Source organism: Podarcis pityusensis (genome assembly GCF_964106645.2).
Source record: "Podarcis pityusensis genome assembly, chromosome: 11".
NCBI lineage: Eukaryota > Metazoa > Chordata > Lepidosauria > Squamata > Lacertidae > Podarcis > Podarcis pityusensis.
In genome coordinates this window covers 34952048-34972172 of record NC_138036.1, presented here as the reverse complement: position 1 = coordinate 34972172, position 20125 = coordinate 34952048, and the positions used below count along the sequence as shown (strand labels likewise).

Below are 20125 nucleotides of genomic sequence, written 5' to 3'. Positions count from 1 at the left end.
GCACCTGCATCTGCCACTATAGTAACTGCTCACAGGGAGAAGTTCCCTGGAATGGAAGGGAGGGTGTCCAGTCCTGGCATCCAAAGAAATGTGGGCATGTTTAAGTGTACAGAATGCCAATTGAGTGAAAATACAAATCCAATGTGGATTTTTAAGGGATAATTACTGAGACCTTTTGCAGACACTACAGGGGATATTATTGGTGAGTGCCAGGTTGGCAACAGAAAGATGTTTTCTAATAATCTGCAGGCAGATTCTTCAGGATAAGATTATGTTTTACCTTCTTTGGGAGAAGGAATGATACTTTTGTAGGGCAGAAAAAAGTAAAGCAGAACATACCAAAAAAAGAATCCATGGCATTAAAATAATCAGCGGCTCTACAAATGCAATACCTTTGGTAGACTGATCAGCCACACACATATGTCTCTATCAAATGGACTCTATCAATTTTTATTAGAACACCCATGCACATACAGGTTAGTTTTTTTAAAAAATTAGGCTACACTTGATGGAATATGTGCATCTAAATTAATGGGTTCAAACCCGAGCCAGGAGCTCAGCCCCTGTAAAAATTTACAGCCCTCCCTTTTACAAACAACCACAAAAATCATTTCTGTTAATTGTCCATTTATAATTCACAGCATTCTAGTACACAGCTGTGTAGCAGTTGGGTCTGTTGGTTTGCTGGTTTAGTGCAAAAGAAAAAAAATAGTTACAAAAACATGGAGACTGGAATAATAAAAATGACGTAGGAACTAGAGATGAGTGTCTGCTATGGGTATTCTTCTAAGCTCTACAATCTGGGAACTAACCATCGTGCCTCCGTCCTGGCTGCCGGGGCAGGACTCGGTGTCACTGATGTTGAGGCCTGCACCTGAAAGGAAGAGAAAGGATGATAACATTTGGGAGGCTCGGACATTAAAAAAGGGCAGTATATCCAGCAGAGAGCAAACCTGCTCTGTTCTTTTATTATTCTGCTACAAATATAGCTTCTCTTGGTCTGGATTTTTGTGCAAAAGAAAGAAGAGACCTCGAAGCTGTGCTAGAAACAATTTAAAGCCCAATTTATTTCTGTCCTGTGTATTTCAACCTGTGCATCCCAGCTCCTCAAGGGTCAGCTAAAGCAGGGGCAGATTTCGGGCTGTGCAAGCAATGTGCATGCTCTGGGCGCTGAGCTGAAGGGGTGCCCAATCAAAGCGAGGCTCTGGGCTTTGGGAAGGTAGATCAGGTCTGACGGGGTCCCAGAGTCCTCCTGTCTCCTTCCCAAGCCTTTTTAGCACTTGCCCAGCTGTGGGAAGGAGGTGACAGGGCTCTTGGTCCATGACAGAGCCCTTGACCTCTTTCCCAAAGCCAGGTGCATCCTTGCCTGCCTTTGGGAAGGCAGTGTAAGGACAGGGCACCATAATACCTAAGTCCACCACTGGCTAAAGCAATATATATGGTTTGCTGCTGTGGCAGGCAAGAATCTTATGCTGACCACTGATGAGATGAATTCAGTGGTTTCTGAAGGTCCCGTCAACTCAAAACACCGTGGGCCATTAATAAATTAAATGCTTCTTGTGTACCCTTGCAATCTTTTCTTTCTTTCTTCCCCATCACTCCCTCTCCTTGGATTTTTGTTTCTATAAACTGCAATTATAGATAACAGAAAGTTCTTTGGCCTTGCCTATATAACTCTGTACAGCTGCGGTATTGCCTCTGTGATGTTTTTAGGACTTGTGCTGATGGTGTATGTGAATGTACACAAACAGAATTACCCATGTCCTTGAAAACACAAAACAGAGGTGCAGTGACAGAATCCTAAAATGGTGCTTGATTGAAGTACAAATTTAAACTAGTTTGTAACTGGATTAACTAGCATGGCTTGCCACTAAGAGCCCTGTGGACTGCAGCTTTGTGAAGATATTTCAAAACTGTTTGTTAGGGCCATAACCCCTTTGCAAGACTCCAATTCTCAGGGTTCCTTAACAGATAAGCCAAGATTAAAATAATACATGTTTGTGGTGGAAAATCCTCTAACTAGTTTCTCTTGTTGCAAGGTGTTAGCAGCCCAGAAAATTCTACAGGGGAAATTCCACTGCTTCTCCTAGCTTGGCAAATATTATTTTTGTTTAAGGGTTTGATTTTGAGGTGGAAAAACAGCACTCTTCTGTTTATTTCCTTGTGCAGCCTGGGATCTTTGTTCCTCCCTCTTGTTGAATCTTCTTGGAGCCCTCTAGCCTTTAAAGGGCAGGTCACACATAATGTGCAGGCAATCCTCCCAATGTGAAAGGGGTTTAAGTTCCTCCAGTTGTTCCTACTGCTCCGTCCAAAACTCCTCACCCTCTCTGCCCTAATGGACTTTTGTTCCTGCAAGGAAAACACCTGAATGAAGAACAGGACCTCAGCGTGTGAACAATGCCAACAGGGATTTCCCAGATGGCAGTAACATTTCTTGACAAAGCTTGGCCCAGGCCAGGAGTAGCTGAAGGATTCCTTCCACCAGCATTACATCAAGATGAGGATTGGTTTGCTAGGTTCATGCCTCTAGGAAGTTTCTCTACAGGGAGGGCAAGACCCATTAGGATGATGGTGGATGCAGCTTCAACAGTGCTTGAATTCTTCATGAATGACAACAACCAAAAGCAGATGGAACAACTCGGCTTCCTCTCTTCGCCGTTTCTTCTGCAAGTGGCACAGACAGATTACTGCTGCCTAGGTGAACACACTGTGCTCTGGTGTCAGGAAAAGCAAATACAGCTTTTAAAAAATTGCCTAACCCCGCCACCGGCAATGGCGGACTCCCTCTGAATTGGAGGGACTAGCTCCGCATAAAACGGGTTTTTTCCACTGCGGCGTAGCGGGGACCCTTCTGGAAATCACAGGCGGATGAAGCCTGTGACCGTGGGACTCGGCGGGCACCCTTAGCGCCCCCCCAACCCACAAAGGAACCCACAAACGGGCTCCGAAGTGAAGAGGGGGAAGTGGCGCGGTGCTGTGAGTCAATTGCTTTTTCTGCGGAGCAAAGCCGCATAGTCGTTGCCGGAGAGCACTGCCTTTTTCCTGGGACAATTTGGCATTTAAAACAACCAACCGTGAGTACTGGAACATAGAATATTTGGACTTCAAATAAGAACTGGCGAAATAAAAAGGAATTTGGACTTAAAAATTAACCCTAATTTGGTACTGAAACGGGAAAGTTTAAACAGGAAGTCACCCTTCCGTTTCCTCGTAGTCAGAACAAAGCAAAGACAACGCAAACTAGAGCCTTAAAAATCACTTTTAAAGGATCAACTTTCATCATTTAAAATTGCTGAACCCCCCTTTGGTAGCAGGGGAAGAAGGGGGACCTTTTTTGAGCTGTTTAAACCTGCAGAAGTGAATCTAAAGCAAAGTAATTTTCCACCGTCCTGACCCTGGAGCGGGGTGTCAGAATTGACGTTTGAAGCTCATTGACCAGAAACAAATGTCTTTGACAGATAGTTAAAAGAAGAGAAACATTGTGACTCCATTGTTTCCTTTCGTCTTTTAAAAGAACAAATATGGACAAAATATCTTAAAAAAGAAACTTTGTTGCTATTGTTTTCAAGAAAAAGAACAACCAGAAGTTTTTCCCCCTAGAGGGGAACTGTGAAATTGTAACTAATTCCTGGGAACTTGCAGCTGTCACTGATTACAACTGTGGGAAAGGATTTGTGACCTTGTAGGACAATGTCTTCAGAAGCACTGTTGGGTGCTTTCTGTAAAATAAATGCCGTATTGGATCAGTTAAGTCAGAAGACGGATTTCATGACTAATGCGGCCAGAACCTTTGAACAGGTAGTGGGAAACTATATGGAGCCCACCCAGGAATCAAAACAGGAGCGTGCCATGACAGAACAACTGAAAGAAGAGGACCTTGCTGAATCTTGGGCGCCAGAGACGGAGGGAGCTGCGGCCCAGCAGGAATATAAACTCTTGGATCTGATAAATGAACTTGGAAAAAATCAGACTTGGAAAGATAAAATCTGGTTTGGTTTGGAAATGGGGGGTTGGATAGACCCCCCTTTACAGGGAGATTTGGACTTTTCAAGTCTGGAAAGGGGCCGTCAGATGTTTGGAGCTGTGGGGGCTCTCAATTTTGAAGGGAATCTGGAGCATGCTTGTAAATACTACATCGAGCCTATCCTGGACTATGGAAAAGGGATCGTTTTGCTGAAAAGGGTCAAAAACACTACCAAGCTGGAGTTCCCACAAATAAAAGGGAAATATAAAGAAGAGTCACGGAAGGGACATGGAAGAGACTTGAGGGCCTCGGATATAAGATTGCCAGGTTAATGTGCTAGATTAATAGGATAAAAAGGACTGACAAAACCTGGGACCAGGAGGAAGGGACGTTGGATGAAGACTGGATTGCTTTTTTCTTTTATTTTTATCATTAGGACTGTTTTGTAAAATTGATGAATGTTAGGAAAATGTTGAAATGAAACTATTTGGCTCTTATAAAAATGTCTAAAGAACTAGGTAAGAATGTTATGGTTTAGGAGAAGTTGGTAAAAATTAAGATTTAAGTTTTAAACTTTAAGGTTTTCTATAAGATAAGATGAAAATAGATCAAGGCAATGTGATGACAGAATACTATGAATTATGGGAAGGATTTGCTGTGATTATTATAAAACAGGATACAGGAAAAGGGAGGAGGAGGAGGTCAAGGAAAGAAGGTATTGAAAGTGGAGAATTGGAGAATGATGGCTTTATTTTTTTATTTTTATTTTTCTGTCTTGTTTTTTCTTTTGTGTATTTTTTTTTTAAAAAAACTCTTTTTTCAATAAATATCATTTAAAAAAAAAAAAAATTGCCCAACCCCTATTTGGACATTTCAAGACTTGCAATCCATATTTATTCAGAAGTGCGTGCAAGCATAATTAAACATGGTAATGCTAAAAAGGGATTAATGCCAGGCATTACTTTCCAGCAAAACCAGTTACAAATGACTAAGGGCTACAGAGGTACGATGGACTGGGCAGAATCATTCCTGCTGCAAATCCACTGTCTTCAAAGGTCCTTGCAATAAATCTGGCTCGCAGAGTCCTGCCAATGCGATGCTTTCAGGATACCAAGTGCTACCAGGTTTTCATTTAGAAAACAATTTGTGAAATGCAAATCAGATGGGAGACTGGCAGGGATTTCATTCCAAACAGGTCTTTCTGTTGCCCAGCAATACTCATCTCTCCTTTTTTCTCCAGGGATGACCAAGTGACTCTTCAAAGAAAAATATTTTAGGAGCAGAGGAAATGTGGGAGGTGGTGAAGAGGCTCTGAGAGAGTGAATGGCTGGTTTCCAAAAGCAGATACAACTGTGCTGCTCCAGAGGGGACAACTTGAACCAACCTTCAAATGACAAGAAAGGCGATTCTGACTAAACCTTAGGAAGAACTTTATGAGGGCAAGAACTGTTCAACAGTGGAATGGACTACATCAGAAGGTGGTGGACTCTTCTTCGCTGGAGGTTGTTAAACAGGTCGGGTGGCCATCTGTCGAGGATACTTTGGCTGTGATTCCTGCATTGCAGGGGGTTCCACTAGATGACCTTTAGGGCTCCCTTCCAACTCTACAAGTCTATGATTCTGTGACTAAGCCACTACTTGGAACCAGTTAGAGGAACACGATGAGCCTTGAAACAAGATAGATGAAAAAGTTTTATAGAGGCAAGAAACACCCAGACGTATATGCAGGATCATAAGAAGAGGTGATTGTGCTCTCTGGGGTAGAAAACAGTGGAGTGTTCAGACATCTTGGAGAAAGGCAACTCTTAATTCAAGCCTAGTCTAGATGTTCTTGTAAATAACCATCATTTTTGTAAAGTTTCATTTTGGGGTGCTCCAGAAACCTGTTGACCTCAGATTCCATGGCATTTTGGCCTCTCAGATGCTGCCTTTTCACTTTCTTTTTAAACAGAAGAGCTCAGTTCAGAGAAATGAAATGAAATTGGTATCTAAAATAAGGCTACAGAAAAGGTCACAGTGGGACTAATATGCTATAGCTAGCTGCTTTTGGAGTCAAGAAGGAAAAGGCATTTCAGTAAGATGACAAAGAACATCTACTGCAGTAAAAGGCTGTTTTGACAAGAAGGCTTACACAGTTTGAGGGACCCAGAGCTGCCAGATAATCTGTTAAAGAAAAGTATAGGAACTTTATGTAGAACCATAGTTGAACTCCTGACTGAAGTTTATTAAAAAGTAACTTCCTTTATAGGCACAGGGTGTTTCAGAAGTGTCCTACTATGAAATTTCCAGAATTAACTGCTGCTAGCCACCACCAAAAAGCACAGCCCAAGGCCAAATGGAATAGCCTGGCATGGCTCATTTTATACCACAGTGCTAAGAATGCTTATGATGTGCTTAAATATCAAACTGCAATTGCTACATCTGCAAGATCTGAACCTTTAACATGTCTAGGGTGTCCCTTTATTTTATTTATTTTTTAAATCCCAATATTTAAAAACTGGTTCTTTAAAATAATAGTAACAACATTGTGTTGGAACACAAACAGGTCATCAAACTGCGAAGCAACAACCTAAAATATTTCAGCTGCTCAGAAAACTATTACAGAAGGCTAAGAGTTCAATGCGACCAATTTGTTATCAGATTAAAGCACATTAGTCCTCATAGGGCTGTTTCATGATTTAATACTGGGAAAGTAGATTCCTTGGTCTGCGTGTTTCCAACAATAATTATGAGGTTTGTGCTTCATATTCCCTTGCTAATTTTGTTAGCCCAGTTTCTTTATCAGCTCTGCCCATCTTGCAGTACCAAAACGGAAACTCTGGGATCTGAAGCTTACTTTGCTTCCTGCTTTGAACTTGAGTGCTAATCAAAAATGCACTGAGTTTATCACGGTCCCTCACTTTGTTTGAAAAAGTTTGTGAGGCCAGCTCAAGGAGTATGAAAGAGGTAGTTTCAGAGATCTACACAAGGTTATTAGATTATCAATTTAGGGAGGGCTCAAACAATTGTGAGAAGCTGATATTCAGGGGACTATTTCTTTCTTTTTCCCTGTGTGATAGCCATTTTATCTCTGATGGAGAATGGGCAGCTTTGTGACGTGCGTCCACCTTTAAGCCTATATCCATTAAAATGAAGGAATCCATGTTAAAATCTGTGCATCAATGGCACTGGACATCTGTAAGACCTCATTATATTAATAATTCCTTATCACCCATTTGTTGAAGAAATGTCCAAATCTTGGTGCATGGATCCCTCTCTGGTGGGAGATTCCAGAAGCACAGACATTTTGGAATGCAGTTATTGTAATCCTTAGCGATCTCCTTCACAAAGACATTGAAATAAATCCTTATTTAGAAGGTGCAACAAGAATCTCCCTTGTAAGAATCTGACAAAACACCTCCTTGTGGCAGCATGCATGGAGCTGGGCTTACATTGGAAAGACGCAGGCTGATGTACTGTCCGCAAGTGGTATGACAGGGCATAGAACTTGACTTTGACTGATAAACTTACATAAAGCTATAGAGTGAAGACTGGAGAAATAATAATTGGTTTATATGTATTTATTTTATTAACTATAACATGGAGGGACCTAGATGGAACATACATCTTTTTGGCTGCTATTATTTTCTGTCTTATACATATCACGACTGTATTTTGCATTGTACCTGGTGTCCAATATCCATTATTTGTATTGTTTCATGTTATTTTTAATAACCAATAACATATATATATAACCAATAACACACACATATATATAAATATAAATAGGGAGAGCGCTTCATTAGCAGACCCAACAAGGTGCCTGCAGTGGCAACTGCTGCCTGAATAGATCAATAAGCTAATTCCAATACTCAATATACTCTGGCTATTCAGTATTAGATCTCACCTTGCTCTTTCCTCATCTATCATGTTGTGGCCAACATCATTTATAAGTTACTAGCATCACAGGCATTCTCTATCTAGCCTTATTCATATATCACTTGTGTGTTGGGGGGTGTACCATGGAATCAAGAGTTGGGCTGTACTTTTAGTTGACTCTGACATCCCAATCATGTGGAGTCCCTACGCATGAGCAGGAGCTTGCACATTGGGGTTTCTTTACTGACACCCACAGGCCACATTCAGTTGTGGGATGAAGTTGCAGGCAGGCCTAAAAGTGCAGCCCCGCTCCCGGTTCAATGCAGTATTGCCCTATACAGTTGACCCTCCGGATACGAACTTAATTTGTTCCAGGGGTCTGTACATACCCCAAAAAGTCCACAACATGAGGTGCCACTTCTGCACATGCACACAGCGCGATAGAGGGCTTCTGTACATGTGCGCGTGGCAAAACCCAGAAGTATACACTTCCGGGGTGTCCATGTTCGCAACCCGAAAGTTACGTTACCCAAAGGTAAAGTAACCTGTGGGTCCACTATACGTGAGTCACATAGGAATAAAGCTTTTGTATGCATGTCTTTATCCCAGCTTATTCAACAGGCAGAATAGAAACTGCTTTTCTTTTCATTTTTGAGGGTCTACTAGCACCTCCTTGTAGGTGTCCTTGACAACGTGTTGAGCAGGACTCCTGCTCCTCAGATGTGAACACTTAGAGACCAACAATGATTTTTAGCTGATATGACTGACTGACCTATTCATACACGTACTTGCTCTTGTCTACATTCAGGTGGAGAAGGTAATGTGCAAACTGGAAGTACCGTACTAAATGAAATTGCCGCAATCACATTCACAACAGCCCTTTTGGAGTTGGCATGACTTGAATCAAGGGCAAGCAATTGTGAGGTCTACTTTAGGAGTCTTTGTGCCTCCTGGGTATCCAAGCAGCCCCACCAGCTCCTTCCTTGGCTTCACTCTCACTCATTCTGACTGCTCCTGTTCCATCCTCTTTCTCTAACTTTCTCTTCCTGCCTGTAGCCACCCCCTGTGCATCACTTTTGGATCCCACTAAGATTTAACTGCCTTGGACTGTTTCATGGCCTCCTTCAGCTGTGACCTCATGGTACTTAACTGCTCCTCTCACTTTTTGTAGGAGCTGCCTGGATCCTGTAAGCTTTGAAGTGTCTGTCCGGAATTGGCCCACATGATTGATCTTCTGCTTCAAATAGTTATTCCCCTTGATGGTATTTTGGTTCCTGTATAACTTCTTCCACACATGCAAACAACAATGAACCTGAGGGCATTAGTGAAGGAAATTTGGGGGCACTGCTATAAGAACCATTGCCTTAAGAACACAAGTTCTTTCATACATGCTAAAGTTTACCTTGAGCACTTGAGAAAATCCATTAAACATTCCAGACTAGCTTAGTGTCCTGACTCTAGTAGAATGAAAACAAAAAGCTTAATGTTTTTTTCATTCAATTTGTTTTTGAAGGTCTTTAAAATAATCTGCATATTAACTTTAGCACAGAAAATAAGCATTTGTGCTAAAACATTTTCCCCCACTACAATTTGATTTGCCAGACATAATGCATTAGCAAAGAGCACACTTGATCTTTAGAAAAACCAGTTGCATTCCAAAGCATAACATGTGGGCTTCTGAAAAGAAGAGAGATTGCACTTACCTGTTTTTAAAGCAAATATTAGATCATCGAACTCTTGTGATTCTTCATCAGCCACTAAGGAGCCGCTGCTGAACCCTCCCGGAGTTGCGTAGGCACTGCCATTGTGTGGGCTCTGTTTAAAGGCAGCACTGGCCTGGCTGCCTGGCCTTAGAGATGCCCTCTCCCAGTCTGCAGGCATCTTTGGGAAAACATTGAGAAAGAGGCAGAGGATTACTCTTTGCATTATAATTTGCAGGCGTCCCTCAATCTTCTAGTGATATGACTAGAGCAGGGATAGGGAACTTACATTGGATAATTAAAACATTCCTTTTAAGGATGATTTTTAGGTCATTAATGGTTGTGGCCTTACTGAAGTTGTTGTTGTTTTTTAAATGAAACTGGCTAAATGATTTTTAATAGATTGCAATTTTTATTCCCTCTCTGATATTTTAGTGGCTTTTGGCTGCCTTTAATGGACTATGGTCATTTTAAATACTTTGGACAGGATCACTAACAAACCCTATCAGCAGAAGTCCTGTGCAGGGGCTTCTGCAATGGGGATTTCTTCCATTCCTCCCCGCTGACACCATACCCCCACCCAAGCTGGCTTTGAGAGGGTCAGGAGAAGGCCCACGCCCATCCACAGCTCACAGGTGGAGGAGAGACTGTTCCATCTGGTAAGCTGATATGAAACCTTTGGAACGGCAAAATGTTCAATTCCACCCTTTACAATTGTGTGTGTGTGTGTGTGTCTGTGTCTGTGTGTGCGCGCGCATACACACACACACACTTAATATTACTAGCTGCCTTGAGCACACTAAGCCCAGGTATGAATAAATGTTTTGGTGAGAAAGAAACCCAACTTTTGTCCAAGCTACTATTACTACTAATACTACTAGACAGGCAGCGTTGCACAGCAGTTAGGTTTGGACTTGGCTATCTGAAGTTCAAATCCCTGCTGAACTGTGAAGCTAACTCAGAGCCAACCAAAACATTATCTTTGATTGAACTGCCTGTTGCAGAAAAAATGCAGGTTCGTACCTGTCCACACACACACACAAACACACACACACACCCTCCAATGGGGCTTACAACATAGGAAAAGGATTAACCCTCTGCCCCTACTTATCCCTGCTTTTAAATTTTTTAAAAAATAGGCAGGAGGCCAGCTGTGTAACTTGTAGTTTGACGCTGAGCAGTTTAAGCAAGTCACTATCCCTCAGGATTGGTTGTGATAATAAAACTCCATGCTGAGGAAGGTCAGGATGCAAGCAGAATGAACATTCATCATTTTATATGGCAATTTCAATTAAGAAGTGCTCCTGAATTCCAAGATTGCTTTTAGGCGCCCAGCTGACGGATGATGTCAGCAACACATTACCTTACCTTTGGCTAATTCAATAGCTGGGACCATTTGTAGAGACTAAGGACTTATTACAGTGCAGTCCAAACCCAAGATGTGCCAAGGTGAGTTTGGATTTCGTGGATCTTGGGCTTTCCCAGATGAGCCAGGGCTCAGCCAGCCCAATGGCTGTGTTACTTTCTCCCCCTGCTTAGCTGTGGCTCCACCGGCTCAGCTGGTAGAATTTAACAGAGTTTAACTTAATCCAGAATATGTCCCCCAAAGAGGGTATTCCAGGAGCATGGAGGAACAGCACAAGGACAGACATAAACCTATTCCAAATCCTGTATAGCTTGCTTATGTGATCTAGGGCCCAAACCGGAAAATGTGAGCACACACTCACCTGCCAGCTCAGTAGCCCCTCCCAGAGGCTCCTGGAAGGAGTTTGAAATAAGGGTAACTTATGCCAGTGCAAATTCTGCTAGCCTAAATTCGGCTGGCTTCTTAATATTGAGGATTGCTGCATTGGTTATAATGCTGCAGTAACTTCTTCACTTCGCTGCAGGTAGATGGCCTTTCAAAATCCTCCACCCAGTCTGTGAGCAGATAAATTGGAGGGACCTTTTCACCATATTTCTTGTGGGGGTAAGTGAAATTCTCCAATAGTTTCTTGAAGGTGGAACTCTCAATCAGTAGACTTCTTTCTCTTTTTACTAAGGTTTTTCTCTCCCTGATTCTCTTTTGCTATTGCAAGAAACCTAGCCGTCATTTCGCATATTCCTAAATTCCCTAAACCCAGTGTCATTCTGGGGCATTACAGAGGGTAGCAGCAGCCACTACATACAAAATAATAATATTCCCCCCCCCCCCCGAGGGCTTTATTTTCTAGAATGAAAAAAAAATCTGAGAAATAACAGAAAAAATGTCTTTGAGAAAAACTGGCATTCTGATTGGCTACTGTAATGTGGCGCTGGCTCTGAAAATTCTCCAGAAATAACAACTTTGAAATGCAGAATTGGAGCTAGAAGTCATATGCATGGCAATATCATCATATATTTTTCTTAACCTGTACAATTTGCCAGTGTCTTTTCCAAGGCAAATTCAAGGTGCTGCTGTAGACTGTCAGAGCTCTAAACGGCCTGCATTCAGGATATCTTAGGGAGTGTCTTCTTCTGTTTCTCCTTCTCTCACGTCTTGTGAGTTAAGATCAAGCAGAGTCATTGCTCCAGGTGATACCACTGTCAGCATGACCTTATCCTCTACTAAGATAATGGTGGCGCCAGTATTACAGAATTCCCACCACCCCTGGAGAAATCCAACAGGCCTGCTCCACGGGAGTTTTTAGCTGACTAGTAGAAAAAGCCTTGCTGCTTCATCAGGCTTTCACTAATCTGTGTGCCCAGTTATCGTACTACTGTTGTCAAGGGTAGTACTATTAGTCTTCTTTTGTACTGTGTTCATTTATATTCTATTTTATGGTTGTAAGTTGCTTTAAATTTTTTCTAACATTGTGTTTTAATGCTGTAACCTGTTCTGAGACCTTAGCATGAATGATGGACAATCAATCAATCAATCAATCAATGAAATTATTCCAGTCCACTTTTTTCTTTTTCTTTGAGAACCTTTCTTTGATGAAAACATTCCATAAACATGTAACTTTAAATAAAACTCACTTTGGACATGGTTACCATCATGTTATATGTACAGTTTATAATCTGTATTTGATGTGCAGTGCTGTATATTAATTTCTCCACTACTAAATTGAGTGTGCTGTATTTGTGGACGTATGATATCTTTGATAATGAAAAATGTTTATTATTATATGCAAAAACAGTATAGTATTGTTAGTCCACTGCCAAAGCTTTCTATTGCTGCTACTGTGCCGGCGGGATTAGTGGGTTTGTTTTTTTGCATGTTGAATGAAACGTTAATGCTTCACTAGATTTCCCTCTCCGCATGGTATAATGTATTTATGAGTATGTTTTCAAATGTCAGTTGCTTGGAGACCTTTTAGATAACTAATAAATAGGCAGCACAGTTGCACATGCAACCCCCTGCTCCCATCAACCCAGTTTCCACAAGAAACCTCCACATGTTGAACATAAAGGTGTGAGGAGCTTCTGTGTTTGTTCAGATGTGCTCAGCAGCCCCCTTCAGACAACTTCTTCCTCAAGTTGGGAAGTTTGGAAAAGTGCAAGTGGGGAGAAGACATTGGGAGTGGGGCCAGCGCATGCACCCTTACACACTGCCACACTCACATCTCTGGCATGTGTTGCTCAGGTGCCCAATTAGGGCTTAAATGAGGCTGCAATCCTATATTCACTTACCTGGTTGTATGCCTCATCAAACTCAGCAGGTCTTGCTTCTGAACATGTAAAGAATCCCACTGCAAATAAAGTGCTTTGCAATTTTCAACAAGTGTGCCCTTTCAACAACTTCAGGTAGGGAACTGAGACAGTTTCTAAATCTCTCAAGCCTATGCAATGAATCTGAGGCACAGAATTGAACGCAGATTTCTGAGAGCCACTAAACTATATCTGCTGGGTCACACAAGCTCGTATTTGCATTTCAGGGTTTCTTGATACATTTACTTAGTGGGTGGTGTTCTGCTAATGAGTTGCATCATCAGACACCTTCTGTGCCAACTTTTAAATGCCTGCTGAAAGCTCTTCTGTTCTGCAAGATCTATGCAGGAAAATAAGAATATGTCTTTCCACAATGGTTACTTGATGTCTGTTTTTAACTTTCGCATGGTTTTTATTGTAAGGTTCTGTGTTTCCATTGCTGCAAACTGCTTTGATCTGTCTTTATGACATAATGGCATACAAATATTTTTTATAAATAAATAGAATAAAAAATAACGATTCCCACTTTTCTTCCTCCTCCACCCACATGTGCTACATGCTCTGTATGCCCTCGACAAATCTGCTCCAGAGGGTTGTTAGAACCACTTGAACAGATTTGGGTGGCGAAGTGGGAACATTTTGTTGGGCAAGCAGAAATTTGTGCATTGATTGGATGATTTGCATAGCACTACATTGGATTCCATTCCACCCAGTATATTTTTTCTTAATATGCTTCGGTAAAGTAATGCAAGTACCTCTTCCATAGCAGCAATGAGGTTCTGAGTAGATTTGCTGATCTCTGCTCCTGCTGGAGGCATGCCGCTACCATGGGTGAAGAACGCCGAACCTGGACTTGTATGCCCATTCATTTCAACTGTGTAACTTGCTTTCACAGGGCAACAGAGCTGGTTGTGCAGAATAAAATAAACCACGAAGACATAAAGACCCTGAAAAGAAGGGAGTGAGGGGGGTGCAAAGTAAGCTTCCAAGTATGACATGAGACTGCTTTAAATACGTTAAGGAACACCTTATGGTGTTCATATGTTGCGTTCAATGACGTACAATTTATGTACCCAATTGTTGAGCTGTACACCTGTATTCACACGTGATGTTCAATGAGTGTACAGTATGCCCTTGTGTACTCAAGAGCTGAGATGTAAAAATCAACAAGTGTACACTCTTTCACAGAAACACTTGCAGATATGTTCAGTGTGACATATATGAACAGGGTTTGTGTCGTGAGAAGATTCTATGCAGAGCGGCAGATTTTCCCTAGAATCTCAAGTGACAACAGTTCAAATGATTATACTGTACATTAAAAACAAAAACAAGAGAAGGTGTCAAAATAAATAACTGCCATGAAAGGAAACAGCAAGGTGATGCCCCCAGGGACTCTCTAGAGAGAAAAATAAGCACTTCGTGTTTCTTGTTTAAACCCACTCATCTTTGAAGGTAAGCCAAGAGTGGGGCAACAAAGATTTGAATTTATCACAACAGTGAGCAAAGAGGCCTTGGATGGACCAGATTTTGATCTACCTTCTGTCCACCCCTGCTCTGGATCTCCTCTTACCATTATTTCCTAACAGTCTACTAGGAGGAGGTGGGACTATTACAACAGACCCCCTCCCTCCCTCTCAGCAGCAGCAGCTCGCTGTCTGCAAGGCTCTCTCAAGTCAAGCAGAGAAAGCTGCTTTCTAAATACTCCCCCAGAATCATGTCTGAGTCATGATCAGGTTTGGGGCTTGTTTTTCAAACCAGGCAAGCTTTGGGCTTGTACAGATGGCAATATTTTTGGAGCAACAAAAACAGCTTTGTTTCTCACTCCTTCTTGCTCTGATCCAGCATTGTTGCTGTGAAATCAATAGATACAATTGGGCAATGGAGATGGGGATGCAGTCCTGCTACAGGATGGGTGCTCTTCTTGTGGGAACAAAGACTGCTCATTTATTTGTTTTATGCACATCATGGAACAACAGGCAGGAACCAGGCTCAAATCTGGCACTTTCTGTTTGTTTGTTAAACAGGGCTACATGACAGCTAACATGGAAAAACATGGAGACATTCAACCAGGAGAGTGGGGAGATAAAATGTGCATTGCAAAATAATGCCAAATATGTGTGAACATAGTTGGCCAAAAACTGTGCATCTTGTCACCAATGAGGCTATGAGCATTCTCCAACAGATGCCCTCAAGACAGCAATACAACAAAGCTGCATGCACACACACAATGTTAAAAGCAATGGCACATAAGGATGTAAAGTGAGGTTTGTTGGAAGAGACCCAAGGCTCATCTAGTCCAGCATTCTGTTTCCCGCAGTGGCCCAACAGATATCTATGCAAAGCCTCACAAGTAAGACTCATTCCTACTACTGTTTCCTAACAACTGGCATTCAGAGGCATACTCCTGGAGGGAACATATAGTCATCGTGCCTAGTAACCATTGAAAGCCTGTTTTCCTATGAATTTCTAATTCTCTTTTAAAGCCATTTAAGTTGCCACAGTCACCCAAAATAAGCAGAGGGGATTTGTAAATAGTCAACTATTTCCAGACTATTGGGATGTTCTTAAAAAGCACAATAGCAGAGACTCAGCTAGAAAGTGTATGCAGAATAAGGAAAGGTACCACCACAGCCAAGAAGATTCCAGTGTGGTCGAGGAGGGCTAACAGTGAAAGTTTCTTTCTGAAAACAGAAGCTCCAAATAAGGAGAATAAAAAAGAGGAGAAACTTTGGCAAAAGAATTGCAAGCAGCAACAAGGAATGCAAAGAAAGAATGTGAGGTGCACATCACTAAAAAGATATAAAGAGGGACAACAAAGTAAGTTAGAAGGAGCATACCAGCATACAGCTGGATCTCTGGATGACAAGGGAGTAAAAGGAGATTGCAAAGAAGATGAATACATTATTCGCATCTGTCTACACAGCAGAAGTTGTGGGGCAGATCCTTGTGCCTGAACTAACTTTATTGGGAAGGGACTCTAAGAAACTGGGGTGACTAGAGACAAAGTCCTAGGTCTTATTTGCCACTGTGCTAAAGCCTTTGATTAGACTCCCAGAAATGGGATTTTCAAGTGAGTATTGTGCATGCTTATATTCGTATTGGGCATGCTATCGAAGCCTGTGTTTTGACCTCCTCCTCCCGCTGCAAGGGTTGCACATATTTCCACTTTGGGAGGTGATTGCCCGAAAAAGCAATATAAAAGTTTCTTAAGCAACAATAAAACATAGTGGTGCGTGCACCAAAAGTGATGCAGGCAGGACCAAAACATATACATGCATGCATACCGCTGTATTCCTCTTTCACTTACTTAATTACACCCACACCCCTATTCTAATACATATTTGTATACACTCCACCCCATTCCTCACACCAAACACTCAGCTCAATTGACTTTTGTGCTGCAGAAAAATGGCTCCACATCTTGACCTGAAACCACCTAGACTGAGGATGCTGCAGTTTTTACCAACACATCTTACCAGCCAGTATGATTTTATTGGCCAAGCATATGGCAATCAGTGAGCTAAGAAACTCTCTGTAAACAATATACACAAAGAGGGCACATATCAAAGATCAAGATGATGCAGAAGAGAGAGGCAACACATGTGAGGAAGAAGGACCTATTTTGGAGAGTGAAGCAGATGGCTGTGATCACAAAACTTAATTTGTACAGATTCTTGGGTTTAAGAAGCTTGAAAGCTTTAAATGAAAGGACTTTTAAGTGCAGACACAATAAAAAGGCAAGTTTTTGATGCAAAATGAATAAAAAAGAATGGTGTCCCTCCTTTGATTAGGGCAAGATGCACAAGAACCCAAAGGGAATGGCTGATGAGTTACTAAGCTGTTTAAGCAAGTATGATTCAAAAGGATACATATTAAAAAATAGTGAGTGCACTTTTTAGAAGATCTAGAGCAATCAATTGGTGAAGACAAAAGCAATGGTTTCTCTCTTAATCTAACCATGCCAGTGCTTGAAATGTAGGTCAAAATTTGATGGGATTAAGCAAATTTCGGGGTTTACTTCAGGCCTTGACAGGGCAAAAGAACTTAATTACTGTGTAACTAATTGCTAAAGATATACTGAGAATGTGCAAATGAAAGGCTACATTCCAGGTTTAAATCTTGGGCCAGTTCTTCTTCCTTTCTCCTTTCCAGCTGTTCTATGCCTGATGGCAAATGTATTCACCTTGGACTTCTCTTTGATGTAGTGTGACTAGTGGAACAACATATTTTTATGGCTATCTGGGAGCAATGGTGTAATTTATCTCAAGTTGTTCTGTCAGCAGAGGGACAGGGAGTCAGAGAGTCAGACAAAGCCTAAGTTTCAGGATCTCTTCTGGAAAGTGATATTAGCAAGGTGTGTTGGCTTATATTAGTTTTCAATCTGATATTTTCTATTTCATTCTTGTTCTTCTTGTTGTTGTTATTATTTATTTCCTGTTCTACGCTGCCAGGTTACTTTGATAGCAAGCTTATAACAATATTTGTTTCCTCAGCATCATTAAAATATCTGCATTCCTTAGTATACCACTTAAATGACCTCCACATCATGAATGGCTTCTTTTGCTACCTATTGAAATTAATGCACCTAACTTAGTTTGCTAATTTTAATGGATCTATTCTGAGCAAAACGTAGCTTTATATCAGCCTGTTTGTCCAAAGCACTAGCATGCCTAAAGAGAAAATGCCCCTAAAAGAATAACTGCATTGTATTTAAACTAAAAACACCTAGAATTAAACTTCTGCCCTATCTTGGCCATTTGTTAAATAATCCCTCCTCCCCAATTCCACATTTGCTTTTTTTAAAAAAAGTAACCTCACAAGTTGGTTATTTACAGCATATTTCAATTTAAGCACTCTTAATATTAAAAATGATTGAGTTATTAATTCTGCCATCAAGAATTAGAACTCAGTGAGCTGTTTTGACCGCACACAACCAACCACCACTGTTCCTACAGCACATTTAGCAGCAACCTACAGTAGCAAATATTACTGTTATTACCAGCCCTTTCTGAAAGCTGTATGAACTAGGAATAGCAGCATGAAACAAACCCTTCATATCTGAGGTGTACATGAATGTGAGGAGGTGGAACAACCACAGCAATTTTGGGTTCTGTCACTGTGGAAACCATTCTCTGGCTGACTGGCAGAATGCTGCAAGTGAAACTTAAAAAAAAAAAAAGACCAACAGTAAAAGGAAAGGGATAATTTAAGGAAGAAATGCTACAGTTCTTTCATAGACAAGTTGTCCCTCAGGGCTTATTCTTTCCTCACAGACCCCTAAGTGCAAGGCTTCTTTATGACTGCCAAATGGTAGTGTCATTATGTTTGAACAGCACTCATCAAAAACGGGCTTGGCCATGTGGAGAATATCTACACCAATGCTGCACATTGCCATGGATCACTGGCATTGATATTCTCCATGAGATGCACATCTTTTTAGTGTTACATCACCTTTATGAAGTCACCACACCACCAAGTGGAAGCCGTTCCAGGGGCCTACTACATTTCTTTGTGTATGACTCTATCAAGACCTTTGTTCACCTTCTAAGACCCTTCTTGCAGTCCTACCACTGAGAAGCATGCACTTGGAGGGAATAAAACAGCATCTTATTCAGTAGTGGCACCCAATTTATGGAATCACCTTCCCAGAAAGATGTGTTTAGTCCCACTGTTGCCTGCTTTCATGTAGCCACTTAAGGCAGTTATCTTTCAGTGGGATTTTTATAGTTGTTGTTTTAATTACTTCCGTCTGCTCTGTAGTGTTTTACTTGTCTCCACTTGTCTCCACTTTCATTGCATATCAATTTCTTTAATTGTTATGTTATTATACTACTTTATTTTGCTTGTTGAAAGCCCCTTTTATATGTATTGGCAGCCAGTACATAAATTTTACAACAAGCAAGCAAGCAAGTTCCTCATATGCGTTAAATCAATGGAATGTAGGGAAAGGACCTAATTTGGAGAGAATGGTTCCTGTACTTTCTTGCAACTCTTTGGGTCTAGAGGCCAGTCAGCAAGGGGCTACCAAGTGGCTACCAACATGGAGATTCTTTGAGACAGATTCTGCATGGTGATTGCACCATACAGCGGCCATAATATACAGCTCAACACATGGCTCAAACTCAATGCCACCACTAAGAAGTTGCCTTATACAGAGTTGAACCATTGGGTCATTTAGCACACTACAGGCTCTCTACAGTTGCAGGTAAGGATCATTCCCAGGTTGGTTCACATGGGGAGAAGTTTTATAGGTCAAAACAAGCATTTTGAATTGGGTCTGGAAACTAATTGGCAGCCAGGGCAATCAGGCCAGGATCAGCATTATACATTCAAACCATCTCGCCCCGGTAAGCAACCTGGCCACTGAATTCTGTTTTGAACAGTGATGTTAATCTATTATTTGATGTGAGATAGCAAGGCCATTCCAAATACAAGACAGAAAAAAACTGGATGCATTGGCAAATGTGTGTGCATATTTGTGGGCGTGTGTATATGTTGTTTGCAAAGGGATACAAGAATCAAAGCAAGAAAGGCCTATTTTCCTTGGAAAAGACAGACTGGATTTAATTAGTCACAGAATGACTTGAGACCAAAGACATATATAGCAATCTCTTATATTATAGAACATTAACAAAAACAAATAAACAAACTGGTAGTTTTGGCAACTTTTGTGGAAATACCACCTGCTTTGTTCATAAATCCAATAAGCTGAGGCATTAGAAAGCATAGTCTAGGATATCACTGTAATCCAAAACGATTGATTTGTCATTTAGTGCTAACCTGATTTTGCTGTTCAGCCCTGCATGTACATAAGCCTTTGTACCTCAGCTATGCCATATTTTAAAATATATCCAAATGGTGCAGCATTTTTACAAAGAGATGCTCGACAATTAATCCACACGTTTTACACAATCATCTGGAAAACCACAGTTTC

General features: G+C 41.3%; 1 protein-coding gene across 3 annotated transcripts in view; it reads right to left on the bottom strand.

The window, feature by feature from the left end:
- Positions 1-423: 423 nt before the first annotated feature.
- The window catches only part of ADGRV1 (adhesion G protein-coupled receptor V1), a 236191-nt gene continuing 216489 nt past the window's right edge, over positions 424-20125 (bottom strand). For 2 of the 3 annotated variants that reach the window (XM_080972133.1, XM_080972134.1), the window contains 3 exons: positions 13947-14138; positions 9526-9703; positions 424-874 (listed from right to left, as the gene is read on the bottom strand). In XM_080972133.1, the coding sequence (XP_080828259.1) occupies positions 756-874; positions 9526-9703; positions 13947-14138 (489 nt within the window). In that variant the 3' untranslated portion in view covers positions 424-755. Of the gene's footprint in view, positions 875-9525; positions 9704-13946; positions 14139-20125 lie in introns of those variants that run through there. The other variant, XM_080972135.1, reaches the window with a different exon arrangement.